General features: G+C 43.4%; 1 protein-coding gene and 1 long non-coding RNA gene across 3 annotated transcripts in view; both read left to right on the plus strand.

Moving 5' to 3' along the window:
- The window catches only part of LOC138612932 (uncharacterized), an 81242-nt gene extending 79761 nt beyond the window's left edge, over positions 1-1481 (plus strand). The window contains exon 4 of the long non-coding RNA XR_011309715.1: positions 1379-1481. This is a non-coding gene — a long non-coding RNA (uncharacterized lncRNA). The remainder of the gene's footprint in view (positions 1-1378) is intronic.
- A 24-nt stretch (positions 1482-1505) lies between these two features.
- The window catches only part of peak1 (pseudopodium-enriched atypical kinase 1), a 31607-nt gene continuing 16398 nt past the window's right edge, over positions 1506-16714 (plus strand). For both annotated transcript variants that reach the window (XR_011309716.1, XM_069686464.1), the window contains exons 1-2: positions 1506-4921; positions 12839-13089. Coding sequence is in view for 1 of the 2 variants with exons in the window: in XM_069686464.1 (XP_069542565.1) it covers positions 1506-4921; positions 12839-13089 (3667 nt within the window). In the remaining variant the exon portion in view is untranslated. The remainder of the gene's footprint in view (positions 4922-12838; positions 13090-16714) is intronic.

The raw sequence follows: 16714 nt of genomic DNA on the forward strand, positions 1-16714 counted from the left end.
AATACATTGAAGCAGAAGTTCAGAGAGGGTGAGCTAGTTTTTAGAAGCAAAACGAACCCATCTTTCAATTATAGTATGCTACCTTTATCGCTCACATAGATTTTAACACTATATGTGTGGCGGTATCTTCTCAGAAGCACACTTACTTACTATCCACACTCAAGGTTTTCAGTGTTTTAAGTTTTACTCTCACAGTTTTGCCTTTTGTCTAACAGTCTTTCTGTCCTTGAATAACCTGCGCAGTGCAGTTGTAAAAAATCATGTGAGAACTGTACCGGGTTATGTAACATACAGACTCTAGTGTGATATGAAACAAGGATCCGTGTCGCGATTTTAAGTTGTTATTTGAGCAATCCTCCGCTTTGAATAAATTAGAATTAGGGTTAGGGTTAGGGTTAGGGTTTGCTCATTAATTTATTAACATGAGCAAAGAATCAAATGCTTAAAGAAGAATACCAAATCCAATGAGTTCTGGTCTATGTGATAGTTTGGAACAGAACTCCTGCAATGTGCAATAAAAAAAACAACTGAAGATGTGGTTTCCTGGTGTCCCAAATTGTGACCTGGCGAGCTGGAAAAAACAGGAAGTGTCTGATATGTTTGTGCTGGTGCTGATAGCCTCAGCCAATGCTTGTGCCTAGGTTTTAGAAAGGTTTTAAGCCACTTGCTCTATACTGTGCATTCAGTATGGATCTGAGCACTCCTCCCAGTTATTGTTTAATATCTAGTCTAGTTTGGTGTCAGAACCAAAACTAGAAAAAGGTGAGGTCTGAAAAACTTCTTCCATGCCATTTGTCAGACTTCAGTCCACACAAACGCAGCTGAAGCACTTTTGATTTCCATTTTTCATGTCACTACCACATAGTTTGTAGGATTTAAGACATTAAGGTTTTGATTCAATGACAATATCAGTACCTTTATCTCACCTAAGCCGAGCTGAAACAGCCAACAACAACACAGGGCAGCAATTCAGAAATAAGCTCTCTTAATCCTCTGCACTTCTGCCCCTCTGAGCCTTACATGTCCAGTTGAGGGTATGAAGGAGACAGTTGACTGCCCACAGGAGAGGTTGGCTGCTAAGTAGAGAAAGTTTGCCACCTAATGGAGACAGTGTAGCACTGCGTAATTCATGTTTTCTTTCAAACAGTTCATGTTTCCTTCTTTCTGCTCCAATATATGATTTCTAAGTTTAGCTGTATGAGTTCAGCTTACTGTACGATCAGTATCAAGTAATTGCATTATAGAATCAAATATACTGTGTCTGGGCCAGTTTTCCTGCACAGGCAGAACTTCCTCACTACTCTGTGTTTTGGGTGGAGTTTTTGTATAAATTTAAAAAGTATTTTAATTTACCTTTCTCTCCTTTTCTCTTTTTTAGGTCCAGTACCCCCAAAATCAGAGGCTTGTAGTGTTCATCATCGTTGCACTACAGTTCCTGTAGTCTGGCTTCATGGAGGGGTTTCCTGTCCACTGACTCAACAGGCTGCCCTACTGGACCAGCAGCCATGTCTGCCTGCAGCACCTTCACCGAGCATGTGTGGAAGCCAGGCGAGTGCAAGAACTGCTTTAAACCTAAAAGTCTGCACTGTCTGGCTCAGAGTAGTGGAAGAAAACCTCCTTCTGAGCAGAGGCCTCCGACAACTCAGCAACAGAATCCACCCCCTGCAGGGGCCAGGGCAAACCCTAACCTTTCCAACAACTCCCAGAGGGCTAACAGCGGGACTGCACGTTCAGGACACTTCCGTCCACCTGTGGCTAAGAAGCCAACAATTGCTGTTAAGCCCACTATGATGTTGCCCTGTTCCTCCGCAGGACTGGATACAGATGGCAACCTGCAGCGACCACCAAATGTGATAGAACAGGGTAAAACATCAGCCTTTACAGTCTGGAATCGCAATGGACTGAACCGTAAGAGGCCAGGTGGGCCCAGCAATAACAATGAAGGAGAGGATGGCAGCGAAGAGATTGAGGGTTATGGGCCATTAAGCCCAAGGACCCCGAGTGGAAATAATAACAGTGGACTGACAGATGTCCTGAAGGAGATTGCTGGGCTAGGCCCTGGCCTAAGCCCCACACCCCTTTCGGGTTCAAAGGACTTGTTTTGGGGACGAATCAGTACTTCATACCAACGGTCCTTGGAAAGAGGCCTCCCAGCCTCGAGCTGTCTGGCTATGGGAAGTAGCAGTATTGTTGGTGATGGCACTGCTCAGAAACGGGTATCCCTTAGCGATAGCACTGAGGTCATCAGCACAGAAGGTGGGCGCTTTTGCTACCCGGAGTTTTCCAGTGAAGATGATGAGGAAGATGAGGATGAGGAGGAAGACACTGAAAGGGATGATGATGATGATGATGATGATGATGATGATGATGATGATGATGATGATGAACATGAGAGCTGGGATGAAAGTGATGAAGAGTTACTTGCCATGGAGATACGTATGCGAGGCCAACCACGATTTGCAAATTTCCGCGCTGCTACGTTATCCCCGGTTCCGTTTGCTGCGGGGAAAAAGTGGAATACTGTGCCACTTCGCAACCGCTCACTACAGCGGATTTGTGCAGTGGACTATGATGATAGTTACGATGAGATCTTAAACGGATATCCCTCCATGGACTCTAATGGAGCTCTTCTTCCCTATGGGCCCCATGACATGCAAGGCAGTGGTTTTCTTTCAAATTCAGAGTCTACAACTTCTCCTGAATCTTCGTCATCTTTACCAGAAGATTCCCGAACAACATCCAGCAGCGGAAGCAGTGCCCACTGTGCTCTTCGAAATGGCCTACATTCTCCCACATCTTCTAAAGCATCTATCCCCTGCACTTCTCCTCCAAAAATGGAGCCCGTCCACAGAGCACTGAGTCCACTCAAGGTGACTGAAACACACAAGGCCGTCCTTGCCATTAGATTAGAGGATCAAGATGGCAGAGAAGGGATGCCAATGCCCCAGGCTCTTCCAGGTCAACCGGTCACTATCAGTTTTAGTCCCACAGAGGAGCAAGCTAAACCATACCGTGTAGTGAATTTGGAAAAATCGTTGATCTGTAAGCCTTACACTGTAGTGGACGTGTCAGCTTCCATGGCAAACAAAGACGAATCAATCCCAGACTCTACTGCAAAACCCAAAAACTTGTCAATGCCTTCCAGCCCTACATCGTTCTGTAGCACTCCTCTAGGTCAGCCCCTGTCTCCAATCTCCCCTGTTTCTCCCTGCTCCTCTGTAATGCCAACCTCACCCACATCTGCAGCTCTTCCAGGTCCCTCCCGAAAAAAACCAGGGTGCATACGCTACCAGGAAGTGTGGACATCTAGCACAAGTCCTCGCCAAAAGATACCTAAAGTGGAACTAGGTGTTGGGAGTAATCCTTGCCCCTCCTTCCCCAATCAACACTGCAGCCACAAGTCAGCCCCCACTTCTCCTATTGCTGGGCTGTCGTCCTCCCGAACTGTACCTGTGAAATCTCCCAATTTATCAGAGATCAAGTTTAACAGTTTCAATAATGCAGGTATGCCTCCTTTTCCCATTATTATTCGGGATGAGCCAGCCTATGCTCGAAGCCACAAGAATGCTGTAAAAGTACCTATTGTTATCAATCCAAGTGCGTATGATAACCTAGCTGTATACAAGAGTTTCTTGGGACTCAGTGGGGAACTGCCACAGCCAAAAGGGGTAGGAAGTAGGGTAACCAGCCATACTTATGAAGAGATTGGATCCTCTGAGAGTGTTCAGTCCTCCTCAACAGAGAAAACCATCTCTGGTAAAGGCACATCAGAGAGAGCCTCTTCTGAAGAGGCAAAAGCTGCACCTGAAGCAGTGTCAAAAGCTCCAAATTTACAACCTAGAACCACTACAGACTCAAGCACTGTGACAAGCACTGTGATAGGCTCAACAGTTGGGGCCCTCTCCCCTACTCCATCAGCAAATTCCCCTGCCATTCCTACCATCACTGCAAACCTTTCTAAAACCAGCCCCACTACCAATGCTGTTACACGCACTTGCAAGACGAGTGAAAACGCTACTTGCAGTAACGATAATGCAGACTTGGTTTTGTCTTCTGTGACAGTGGGGAGCCATAGGGAGGAGGCCAGTGCCGTGCTCTTACAGATTGTCGCCTCCATCCAGCCTCCCCTTTCTCCTCCAGATACACCTTCAGGACAAGACAAAACCCTAAGCTCTGAGGAGCTGTATGCTCTCCCACCTGATGCCATGAAGGAGACCCTAACTCGACCCAAATCTCTCTTTTCCGCGACTGATGGCTGTCTTTCTAAGCCCAAAAAGGACACACCTACAAAAGTTTTGTCTAAATCCCAGAGCGCCTCTGCTGCTGTCCCACTCTCCAGCCCTCGGTCAGAGCCAAATGCCCCCTTCCCCCCTCCAAGATCTACGTCCTCCCCTTACCACGCTTCCAACATCCTCCAGAGACATTTTGGCAATTGGACCAAGAGTTCCGCCTCCAGTTCTCCTGTACGACCCACTGAAGGTGAAGCAAGTCCAGGTGGAGAGGGAAGGCGTATTTCAACAGATAGCTCTAAACCCAAACGCTGGATCTCCTTTAAGAGCTTTTTTCGTCGGCGGAAAGACGAGGACGAGCAAAGAGAGAGGGCAGAGAGAGAGAAGGAGAAAGGCAAGCTGGTTGGGCTTGATGGAACAGTCATTCACATGCTTCCGCCACCACCAATCCAACATCATCACTGGTTCGCTGAGGCCAAACCAAATGATCCCACCCAGAAGCCAACCATCATCTTCACATACAAACCGGAAAGTGGCAGCGCCACTGGTGATGGAGAGGAGCTACGAGTTGAGGAGTGCAGAGAAAATGCAGTACGTACAGCTGATGAGAGCAAGGAACCCGGACCTTTGAGCCCAGGGCAAACACCATCCTCATACACCACTGGATGTGATATCATCAGCAAGGATTCCAGGTATGTATTCACCTTACTTACATCACTATATTAAAAGAGGTATTTTAAAGAGGTGAATGATTCTTTGAGCTGCTGAAAGACAAATACTTACAAAGTTTGCACGTTCTTCCTACATCTCTTCTCGCTGGCTGATCTAATGAATTATTTTGCATGCAGTGCTCTGTTACCATTAACCACAAGCATTCCCTTCAGAGCATTCATGCGACCCGGCTTTAAATTAAGATTCTCAACCTTTGCCTACTGCTCCTTCAAAGCGCCAGGGGTGCATCTCCACCTATCATTCATACCCCTCATCACAGATTCTAGAGATGTTTGATCTTAATTTGGCGTGTCTGCGCGCCCACTTGCCCAGCCGTCTGAGTGGGGTGTACAGCCTATGTGGTCTCTTTGCTAATGTCATCTATTACCTGAACAGCAGGCTCTTTCTCAGCAGTTCTTCCTTTAGGAGGGGGCCTCAGTGTGTTACAAGTCATCCAACAGCAGTACATTCAACCTTTACTCTATTAATCACCGCTTTAGATGGCATATTGCCTTTAACTTCTCAAATTGCATCAAAGTCTGACTCTCTCACACACACACACACAGTAATCAGTCCACTTGGCAGTGTAGTATTCCCGCATAATAAGTTCATTATTTGTCTTTGACCTGCTATTGCCCTTTCCGTTTAATTTCTTGGGGTAAGTTTCCCGCAGTGTGACAAATAGTGCCAGATAAAGATAACCCAGATGCGTCAGACACACTGTATGTTCTGCTCTAAATTATAAGCTAGTGTGCCGAATGTGACGTTTTCTTCTAAGAACCCTGGAATACTTAAAGAGGGTAATCAGTCAAATGGATGCTGCAGCGGCCAAACTAAAACTCATACATCAGGGAAGCTGTATACTATGTACTTCTATGTAAAAGAAGTGCTATGAATGTGAATTACTTATTATTAATCATTACCAAGTTGTGTTATAAACTCTGAAATCATTTTGTATTTTTCATTACTTTAGATAAATATAACTTACTATTTGAGGATACCAGAAATACATTTGAAATTCACATCCACCAAGTACAATATTGGATATAGAATGCATTTAGCCTAGTTTTGAAAAAAAAGAAAAAACCTTTTACTAAAAAACCTTTGTACTTTAAAATTTTGGTTTACTGCAAACCCCACCCAATCTCTACAGTAGGTGATCCAATAATGCACTCTTGTCTGACTCACCCTGGTGTACCTGGCACAGTCGGTTGGTTAGAAATAGTCATTACCCATAATGCTAAGTTGCTAAGATATATTTTCAGAGTGTGTAACACTCTACAAACACGGGTGTTCCCCACCCACATAAATGCGAATGTATGATGCAAACTCACTGATTGGGAAGTGTTCCGTAAAAGTGAAAACTGGGCAGCAAGCAGAACAGAGCTTCTTTAGCCACATGGCAGCTTCCAAAGTCAAAGAGTACTTGAGCTGAGTTCTCCCTGTATTATTTCCTTACTGCCTCCTCATGGGATGGTGTGTTATTTTCTAGGGGGGGGGGGCATATTTTCCCATGTGCATGCTGCACAGTGACTTTGATGTATTTTGAGATGTTCTGTTGTTGGGTGTCTTTATGTGTGCACACATGACTAGTAGCAATAGCACTTTGGATTTGTTTAATTAGCAGGCGCCACATCTCCATGATCTGACCTTAGGTACAACTTGTTTGTATTTCCTTGTTCTTTCTCTCACCTGATGTGTCATACCTCACACTGCCCTCATCCGTTCCATCTCCTGTTGTTGAAACCTACCACCCACATATCTTCCATATCTTCTGGCTTTATTCCAAGGTGCTTGGCTTTCTACAACCACATCCTCTTTTCCTGCTAATTTTTTGCTCCTCTTCCATGTCGTCCTTCCACATCCCCCCCCCCTTTGAGCCTGAAGCACAGTGAATTCTTGAATATTTCTCTCCTCCATCCTGTCAAGAGCTTGGCCCCATTCTGTCTCTTTTCTAGTTTCGATGCTTTTTCTCACCTCCTCAAGTTTCAGCTCTAGTCATCTTTTCCTTCTTTCAGAGGCTCCTGTTTCTCCACTCACATGATATCAAGTGGTACAGGAACCAAGGATGCACTTGTTGTGCTATTAAAATGGGACGTCTAGATAACACTTGGCTAAAATTAATGATGTATGACGGTGTACTATCTGTATTGAAAATACCCAGTTAAAATCAAGTCATTAGTCAGAGCAAAGTTTGTACTCTTATTAACAGAGAGGATGATGGATGTCTCATATAATATAAACTTAAGTTTGTATTTTCTCGGTGTCCTCTAAACGTAGCTGATTATGTTGATTCAAAACCACAACATGTTTTTTTCAATCCTGGCTTGTGCCAAGGTTAGTCTCCAGAGCTGTCAGCAATGAAGATGAACTGATGCAGTATTCCTCATGCTAATTGTTTGTAGCAATGCAACATCCATCTCAACATTAAGACACTTAACAACTAGTAGCAATATAAGCTTTTTTTTTTCTTATATTGTTTCATTACATTCCATATAAACCAAGGTGGAATTCTACTTTATGCAGTTAAATTGTAACAGAATACAATAAGACACTTTGAAGCCTCTGACCTTTGGTCAAGACTGCCTTACTGTCTTTACACCTGCTGTTTACAGCATGCACTGGGAACTTGTCAATTAGTAACTAGTTCATTCACTCTGTGTTGGCAGTAGGTGTTACTCCACTGTCTGTGTGATGCTTATCTCAGGTATCGGTATGTGGACCCAAAACAAAATGTAGTTCTCCAATTGTGCCCAAGCTTCCTTTGATGGAGTTAAAGATGTGACTACATTTAATAACAAATATTAAATGAGGAAGTGTTCTTACTGTAATTTATGGTATGATTGTTATTAACTGGAAGTTACCTCTGGTTTTATGGGAGGTTTTATGGATGTATTTTTTTTTACTAAGTGCTTCTGCAACGTTCTGTAGAAGTTTATTAAATGAGCAGTTTTTTGTTTAACACATTCTTGCTGTTTTATGTCTCAATAACACATTTTTAAACCCACTTCCTTGCACTAACAGCTATTACTGACAGATGGCATTTTTTTATGTCACAGTATGAAACAAAATACCTTAGCTGCAAATTTATTTTGAAGTAAGTGAGGTGTTCATGTAGCAAAGGCTTCCTAAAATACTTAACTGTCTTTGGGTAAACAGACGAAGCTGGTCAGTGTCATAAACCGGTCACACAGGTCATTCTACAGACCTTTTGTTTTCATCGGCAGATGAGGGGTTAACCCAGCAGGGTTTTTTTTCGACTGGAAGCAGTTTTATTGGTTAACAGTGGGCGTGCTCTTCAGCGCTGGCAAGCACACATTACCTTAGACAGGTAAGAACTTTCAAAGAGCCAGACAAGGGAAGAAGATATGCAGGATAAGACTTTTTGATATTTCACAAGTGGCCCGCCTGCGATTCCTGCTCGACCTAGAATGTGAATTCACCTGTACCTTGTAATCAAGGTTTCCAGATGGGAAGCTGTGTGAGCCAGTACAGTGGGTAAGAACTGAAACCCCTTTTTTACTTCTGTAAATACCTGTGACCATTTGAAGTCCTTTTGACTGGGTATGGAGGAGAGGTTGTTTGACATTATATGATTTGTGTTTTAGTTCTGAGATTCATTTGTTACAGCAGAGGTCTGAGAAAGAGTGAAGTGCACTTAGGCAGCTTCATGCTGTTTCAACAAGTCAGGTCCTGACATTGAAACGTGTAGCAGCCATAAAGGTATTTATTGTGTCAAGGGCCTCTCAAGGAGCGAATGCACACTGGATGTTTTTGTTCATGCAGGATTAAGTACTGGAGATAATCTTCTTTTTGATTCTGTGCCCTTTAAGAAGATTCTAACTGACAGTAACCCATTAAGAGTTTGGTTTTCAGTGGGCTTGTTAGTTGTACATTTGTGTAAGATTAAGTACAGTATGTCTAGTTCGCTAAAAGCAGAACTATGTAATGACATCTGTTCATGTAGACAGGAAACAGGCAAGAATAGAAGAGGAAGCGACTGATCACCAGTGCAGATTTTTATGCTGCATTTAATTATAAAACTCTACATGCTGTTTTACTTTTAGTCTTTATGCCTCCATATTTTCACGTTTTACTTCCTCTCTGTTCTCCAGTTGGCACACAACAACGATGGCTCTTATTTCTTATCAACTGTCTTCTGCTGCCAAGTGCTACAGTAATGCGCTGTGGCAACTCAGAGGCCATTGATCAGCTCTCTTTAAAAGAGACACAGAGGACTTATGCTCTACAAAGACAGATCATAAACATGTCAGATCTGATGCGTTGCTCAGACACATTGCCCCAGGGTGCAGACAGACACATGAGAAGCTTTGTGTTTTCTTCGAGCGCTCGCTTTTCTCTCATGTCATGGTTAAAATATTGCTCCTTGTGTTCCTTAGAAAGTCTTATCACTCCTATACAAGATACTGAAAGGAAATGCCGGTGTGACAGCAATGGGACAAAATGAGTGTCTTTAAAAAGCTTAAATTATATTGGAAGGCCTTCAGGAATATTTGTTTTGCTTATCTTACGTATTGAACTTAAAGGGCCAGTTCGCCGATTTTCAACCTCAGTTCTATCGTGCTGATATGGGGAGCTAATGCCATTATGGTAAGAAAAAATGAGTGCCTTTGGAGGACGCTATCCGCTTCTCCAATGGGCCCTGGAAAACCTCCATCATCTGGCGGAGGCCGGGGAGCTCGCTAAACTATGCTTCCTCAATGTAGGACGCCCGCCTCCAATGTCATGTCTCATGAATGGGCAAAATCACGATTTGTTTGTTCAACTCTCTCCACAGCTATGGCGCCAATTTCAAATATTATTGCTTCTATCAATTACAGAGAACACCGGCTTTGACTGACAGTGGGTTTTTTTCCAGGGGCGAACTGCTCCTTTAAAAATCATTGGAGATCAGATTTTGTGTCCAAACTATGTCAGTGGCAGTTTCGAGCTTACGGGGATTTTTGCCAATGATCTCATGAGTGTTTAGTCATATCAGCAACATGTGTAATCACTATTATTGTCAAAGGAAATGACACATCTTATTCAGGATAATACAAACATTACCGTCAATCAGCCCCACCCACAACACCTGCGGCCATGAATCCAGCTCTGTGAACTTTTGGTTTTACTTTGAGCTGATTTGGACAGGATAGGTAATGCCAGATAGTGCCAGAACAGTTAACCACTGAAGAAAAGATGGCAGCCACTTGTTTAAAAGCCAGGTTGCAGTATTCTGTGTGCTACAATGGGGGTTAAGTCTCCTGTAGTTTAGAATGTCACCAAACCTGGGTGGTCACAACGCAGGCGGCCTGAGGCTGTAATGACTCACACAGGTCACATTGTGAGACCGCGGCTGCACTCTTTATCAGATCAGAGGGCAGTGAGCAGGTCGCTTTGAGCATCTTATTGACTGAGATCAGAGAGGCAGACGGATCTCAGATGGCTCTCCATGAAACACCAGCTGTTGAGGTTTATTCAGCTCAGAGCGGTGAGACACACAACAGAAGTCTGGTTGTGATGTAGTTTGTTTTAATTAATCAGAAAGGCTTTGCTGAACAAAAAATGTTTAGCTCTCCGCGTTCTGTATGAGTGATAAGTGTTTTGTTTTTGGTGCTATATTGTATCAATTCCCTTTGAGGTGTGATGTCTGCTTTGGCTCACTCTCTCTGAACCGCTCTGTAAATTGCTTGTGATGAAGGGCTGTATAAATATTTAACTCAATGCTGTTTGTTACTTTGGGCATTGAAATAAAACAGAGAGAAACGAGAAGCTTCTATAAAAATCAGACAGTCATGGAGACAAAATCGGAAGTGTGTTTGTATATTTTCAGGGATGTCGACACTACTTGCACTTCTAGTGGTCAAAATCTTCACATGGTTCCTTTAAATAGAAACTGGTTTCCGACCATGTCAGACATGTCAGGAGTGTTTATTTTTTCTCTACAGTGTAATAAAACTATGATAAATTTGGGCCTCACGGCCAATTGTGGTCGTGTCACTTCCTCAGGAGGACACATATGTGGCAGATCGCCTGCACAACTCACCACATCTCTGGCAGCGAGTCACAGCGTATGACAAGTCTCTTCAAAGCATCCTCGGGGCTTTCACACTGTGATTGGAGTCACTGTGCAATCTCCACTCTGCAGTCTTAACACACCCTGAGTAACCGTTAGATATGACCCAGATTTCTAGTGGCCACAACTCATTTGAGCCACTGTCAGTACGTAATGAAGTATATGACATCCTGTAATAAGGAAGATTATATATTCATCAGCCCTAAGTCATTCTGAGCAGCAGTGTTACAACACAGACATAAAACACAACAAATCATTAAGCGAGCTGGCATCGGTGTTTTTAATGCCACAGTCCATAATGCTCACATGAATGTCTGGAGTCAGTTTGCATCACTGATGCTGCACTTTAAACCTGTCAGCCAGCAGACGAATGCAACAAGTACAATTTTATTTCAATCAATATTTTTTTAATTAATGAAGTTATAATCTCCAAGATAGCAGTTTCATTCTCTTTGGCGGCACCTATGGCGATAAACCGTAATTGCAGGAGCACACTTCAGACAGACATCATATCCAGACAGTAGCCCTTTTTACGCTGCCAGTTCAAGGCGGGATTGTTATGCCTCTGTTATGTTCCGTCTTCTATGTGGAACACACAGAGGCGTAATGGTGGGGCCTCTGAGCCGGTATTGGAGGTAGTAACAGAGGCGTAACAGAGGTGAAAGGGCGTCGGCAGAGCCGGCAGGGTGGAACAGCGCAGTGTGTGTGTATTTGAAGCACGCATACCTCACGCACGTTTTGCTTCCGCAACGCCGGAACGCTTTTTAAACACACACTGGGGGCGGTATCTGTAGTCATCCATCTTTTATTTGTTTGTTCAGCCATGGTAGATTACTGTTTACTTGCAACACTTGCAGGGATGGAAAACGCGTCACTAACTGGCCGTTGTTTGTAATTTTTTTCCCTTGAATGCCGCCACAGACACCCAGTCTGTAATACTGCAAATGCAAAGGCTTTCATCAGAGGGCCCTAGGCTCAATCACCATTGTGTTACCTCATTCGGCGATTAACAGACACTTATTTTAATGAAAACCTTTGAGGTTATCATTTTAAGTCCATTTTGTTAAAGCTTCATGGCTCATTACCTTCAATACACTCCTACCGCTTTGTTCACTATCTGATTGAAATAAAAACCACAGCTAATAATCTCATTTAAGTGTGTCGCACTGTTTGATCAGTCTGCTTTGGCAGATTCAGATGAAAATCCCCCCCGAAACACCTCAGATAATAGCCTCTTACTGTCACAGCATGCACTTCAAAACATAACTTCACTCACTATTTTGACCTGCTCTGCCTTTTTTCCTTCCACCTTCCCGCAGGCTTTGTATCAGGCTTCAATTGGCCCACACTCACATCTCTGCTGGCTCCAATTCATCACTTAGTAAGAAAAAAGAAGAGAACTGATGAAGAGATTCAGATTGAATTGAGAGATGAGAAAACTGACCAGATAGGACAAAAACATCCTTTTATGTGTTTTGGTCACATCCTGTGGTAATAGTTTTCTGTCATGGACAAAATAAAGGATGACAGAGTGCAGCTCTTTTCAACAGCAGCTTGTTTATCATCTATAAACACGACTGTCTCTGCAATAGAGCTCGCTATTAGTACCCTGCTCTGTTCTGACTTGTTTTGCGGAGATTTTCATGCAGGATTAAACCTTGACATTAATAAATTAATGAGCAAACTGAGAGCAGTTGGAAAATATTAGCATAGATCTCAACAAAAGGAAGAAAAGTGATTTATTAAGACTGTTAATGAAGCAATTCTTCCACATTTTCATTACTAAGCAAGCAACTCCTCTCTCTCTCTGTCTCATCTGCAGCCAGGTACCAGTCAGTGCCAGCCATGCCAGGGATCGAGAGCTGCCCGGTGCCGCCTCCCTGCCTGCCAAAGTGAATCTGGGGCTGGTGCTTGGGGAGGCAGAGGAACGGCATGCCAACCAGGGTGCGACACCAGCCTCGGCCAGCGAGGGCAGCGCCAGCCTCGGGGAGCCAGAGGAGGAGGATGGGAATCACTCCCATCACTCCCACTCTACCGCCTCCAGCCAATGCAGTGCCACGTACAGCAACCTGGGTAAGAGAGACATGAGCAAGAGGATTTGTTTGTTTCTTTTAATTGTGTATCTTTGTGTATTTGGCTGACATTATGCTTAGAACATGTTCTTTAAAAAGTGTTTAACTGTGTTGTGTAGGTAAGGAGGGTTACCGAAAAGTCTATGAGCCTTTAACGTCCAAATAATTTCTGGCAGGGACGTGGATTTTAGGGACGGCAAGTGATCTGGTTTCTGTCTGGACAGACCTGACAAAGCTTCATTTTTACTTTTTACTAATCTGCATCATGATTTCAGCAAAGGCCAGACCTGTTAATTAAAGTAAAACACAATAAAACCTTTTTCTTTTTCTGTGAACAATGCAGCACGCCGAAAAGGCCGTCTTGATTGGAAGTCATTTATCGCTAACCACTGGCTGCACACCCGGCATGTTCACCGTTGTCCCCAGAGGCTGTATCGTCGTCAGACTATAGCTGATGGGATCCGAGATTGTCTTAATTTTAACAGGACTTTGGGTTTCAATGCTTTAAAAGTCAAATATTCTTCCGACAAAAAGACACAATTGGCTGTTACTTGCAGTGACAAGAATTTTCTTCTCATTAAAAAGGGGGAAGAGAAGTGTTGAGAACATGTAAATAAGCTGCTAATTGTGCTGCACAGTCCCTCAGAACAAAACTGCATATGGTAAAAATCCAATTTTTATTCAAATTTTTAAAAGAGCAAGCACATTATTTACATATTCTCCAAAGCAGCATTTTTCTGTGCAAAGGTTCTGTTTGGGGTCAGCTGCTGAATGTTATCAGACTCACTGCATTTCACTTTACTCCTAAATGACTGATATTACTTCTTCAGCACCAGTACACCTTCACATGTGATAAGGTATAACACATCCTGTCACCCACTGCCTTCAACTTGGAGTCTAGAAGAACTTAATAACCTGATATTTCAACAAGAGGTGGAACTCTTTGCCTTGAGGTGGTTCGTTCTCCTGTTTCCGTCGCTGTTGGGCTGTGAAACATTCTCATTAGTTTAATTTGCTTTACTGTAGTAGATTTATTGGACTTGCAAAAATATATAGTGTGGATCACTCGCTTATATAAATCAACAAATTAGCTTTGTGTTTTCATCTGAATCCTGTTCTCTGTATCCTTTTCTGTCTCATTACCTTCACTGCGTTCTGAAAAGCATATTTGAATAACGAGTTTAGAGCAGGGCCACACTAATGACCACGTTACAAGAACATGTACCGCACGACTGACCGCAGTACTGCTATAAATGTCACGAAAGCTTTTATCTTCGTACTGTATCTGACGCTAATTATTACTTTGTTCTCTGAATGTTTTTTATGGTCTGCTCTGATACTGAATTGTTCAAGTTTGGAAAAAAGGCATCAAAGTCCCTGGAATCTCTTCAGCCTGAATTATTTCACTTTGAGGGCATCCACCCATCGTCACATGACTTCTCTGCACAAATCTAATCTTTCATAACAAAAAACAGCTTCTAGCAGGAATAAAAAGCCAAGTTGTGTCAGCTGACATTTCCATTGAAACATACACATCTTTGTAGGTAAATAACGATGAAAAAAAATTGCTTCAAGGTTGCCTTTTAGGTGGTAAGCGCAACATATTAAACAACATTAAAGGGGGGGTATTATGCTCATTTCAAGCTTCATATTTCACTCTGTGATACCCATGGAGTAGCTTAGCATCTCATACAGCCTCTGCCTGAAACAACCTAAGCTCTGTCCCTTTAAGAGACAAGCCTTCTTCCTTCTGATTGGCCAGCTCTCGGAAGCCTGCCGAGGGGCAGAACTCAGTGTTTGAGGCACGCCTCTTACCCGGTGGTTGCGTTACAGAGTTGTCGGCAAAGAGTAAACGTCGCTTGTTCGATCTGAAATGAATGTCTGCTGCTCTTGTCCTTCGGAAAAGTAAACACTGATATCTTTTCCTTCACAGCCAAACAAACACTTTCTCCAAGACATTCTTAACCAACTTAACGAGCTGAGCCGTTGAGCAGAGTGGTGGAGTAAAAAAAATGTTCAGAGGCAGACTGAGCTGCTGGGTGGGCGTGTCCTTGAACTGTGCCAGGGGCGGGAAGTTCTGCCATGTCTCGAGCAGATGCCCAAATATAGAGTTCCTCCACTTTGTGACATCACAAAGTGAAGCATCTGGAGAAGTCTGTCTGAAAGCAAGCGTTCACAGCAGCCTGCAGACTTTTTTAGCAGGGGGTTACTCCAACATACTTTTACCTACCGGTTTGAAACTTTACCCGCATTTAGTTTGGACATCGAACAGCATAATACCCCCTCTTTAAGAGACACAAGCCCTTCTAGAAATGTTTTCTTTTGAAAGCAGTTATGACAAGTTTGGGTAGATTTCTTCTATTAATTTTTGCAGCATCTCAGTATTACAGGTTCAGGTTTGGTGGAACGATGAGCACAGCAGCAAGAGGCAGAGAAAGGCAGGCACAGCCATCAAGAATAGCCGTGCACTTAAAACAGAAACCTCTGTTTATGTGTGTGGGAAAGAATCTCGCTGTGGTCAAGCGGAAGAAACAGAAACTCAAAGTGGAAGGGTTGAAGTTGTGGGTTGCTTGTGTGGTGAGGATTTAAAGGTGTGTGGGTGGGCCTGACTTTATTGTTAAGGATTCATTAGAGACATTAGAGTGTATTTGTGTGTTAATGTTGCATTCAGTAGGCTTTTTTTCTTTTGCATATGCTGCATTTGCGTATGTTTGAAGCTCAGAATGCATCCTGCTCTGTGGATGGACTTATCATTCATGTGTTAAAACTCCCTTGATGACGCATGAGCGGCTTTCCTGCTGCCTCATTTTTATCTTCTGCTTGCTAATAATGAAGTCCAAGGCAGGAGATTATGTTTGTGTTTGCATCATTTTTGTTTTGGAAAGTGTGTTTGGCCTTCATCATGAATATCCCAGCCTCTGAGTGTGTTGTCTACTTGTAGTTTCCTTCTGTATCTTGGCCACTTAACATTTCAGAGTTGCAGAAATAGAACTGATTTGCCTCTGCGCTCTCTGCTGCCCACTTTCAGCTCCGGTATTACTCCCCGCTCTCCCATTTAAACGAGAATCACGTTCACTTAGTGAGCATAAGTGTCTCTCTCTTCCTGGCTATATATACAGTACACACACACACTTGTATTTTAATCAGAGCATCAGCAGGCGGTAGGAGGCAGAGCACTTGCTGCCTCGCTCACTGAGAAATCTCCAGTATTGGTTGAGGCTGCCTGTTGGCACGAGCAGCTCCGTACAGACTCTCAGAGATGGAAGCAGAGCACAGCATTTCACTCTGCCTCCCTGCGCAGCTCCTGCACTGCGTTTACCTAAAAACTTTGGGGCATTAGTGGAATTGAGGTAGGCTTATTTTTCTTGTTATTACTCCAGTATTTGTCTCTTTCATCATCTTGTCCCTTGTTTATCTCTCCTGCTCACCCCCTCACCTCTTTGTATTTCTCTTTATTTGCCGTATTCCTCACTTTTACCACCTCCAGCCACCCACTCCTCTGCTCTCGCTTCTTTCCTCTCCTCTGTTCCTCTTTATTCTACCCACCTCGTCCATCGCCTCCTCTTGTTACAGTTAGTTTTTGTTGCAGCACGACGGCTCAGCGGTAATCACTCAGCTATGGCAAC

Source organism: Semicossyphus pulcher, unplaced genomic scaffold (assembly GCF_022749685.1).
Source record: "Semicossyphus pulcher isolate SPU_LCO1_2020_fin unplaced genomic scaffold, fSemPul1.0.p SCAF_8, whole genome shotgun sequence".
Classification (NCBI taxonomy): Eukaryota; Metazoa; Chordata; class Actinopteri; order Labriformes; family Labridae; genus Semicossyphus; species Semicossyphus pulcher.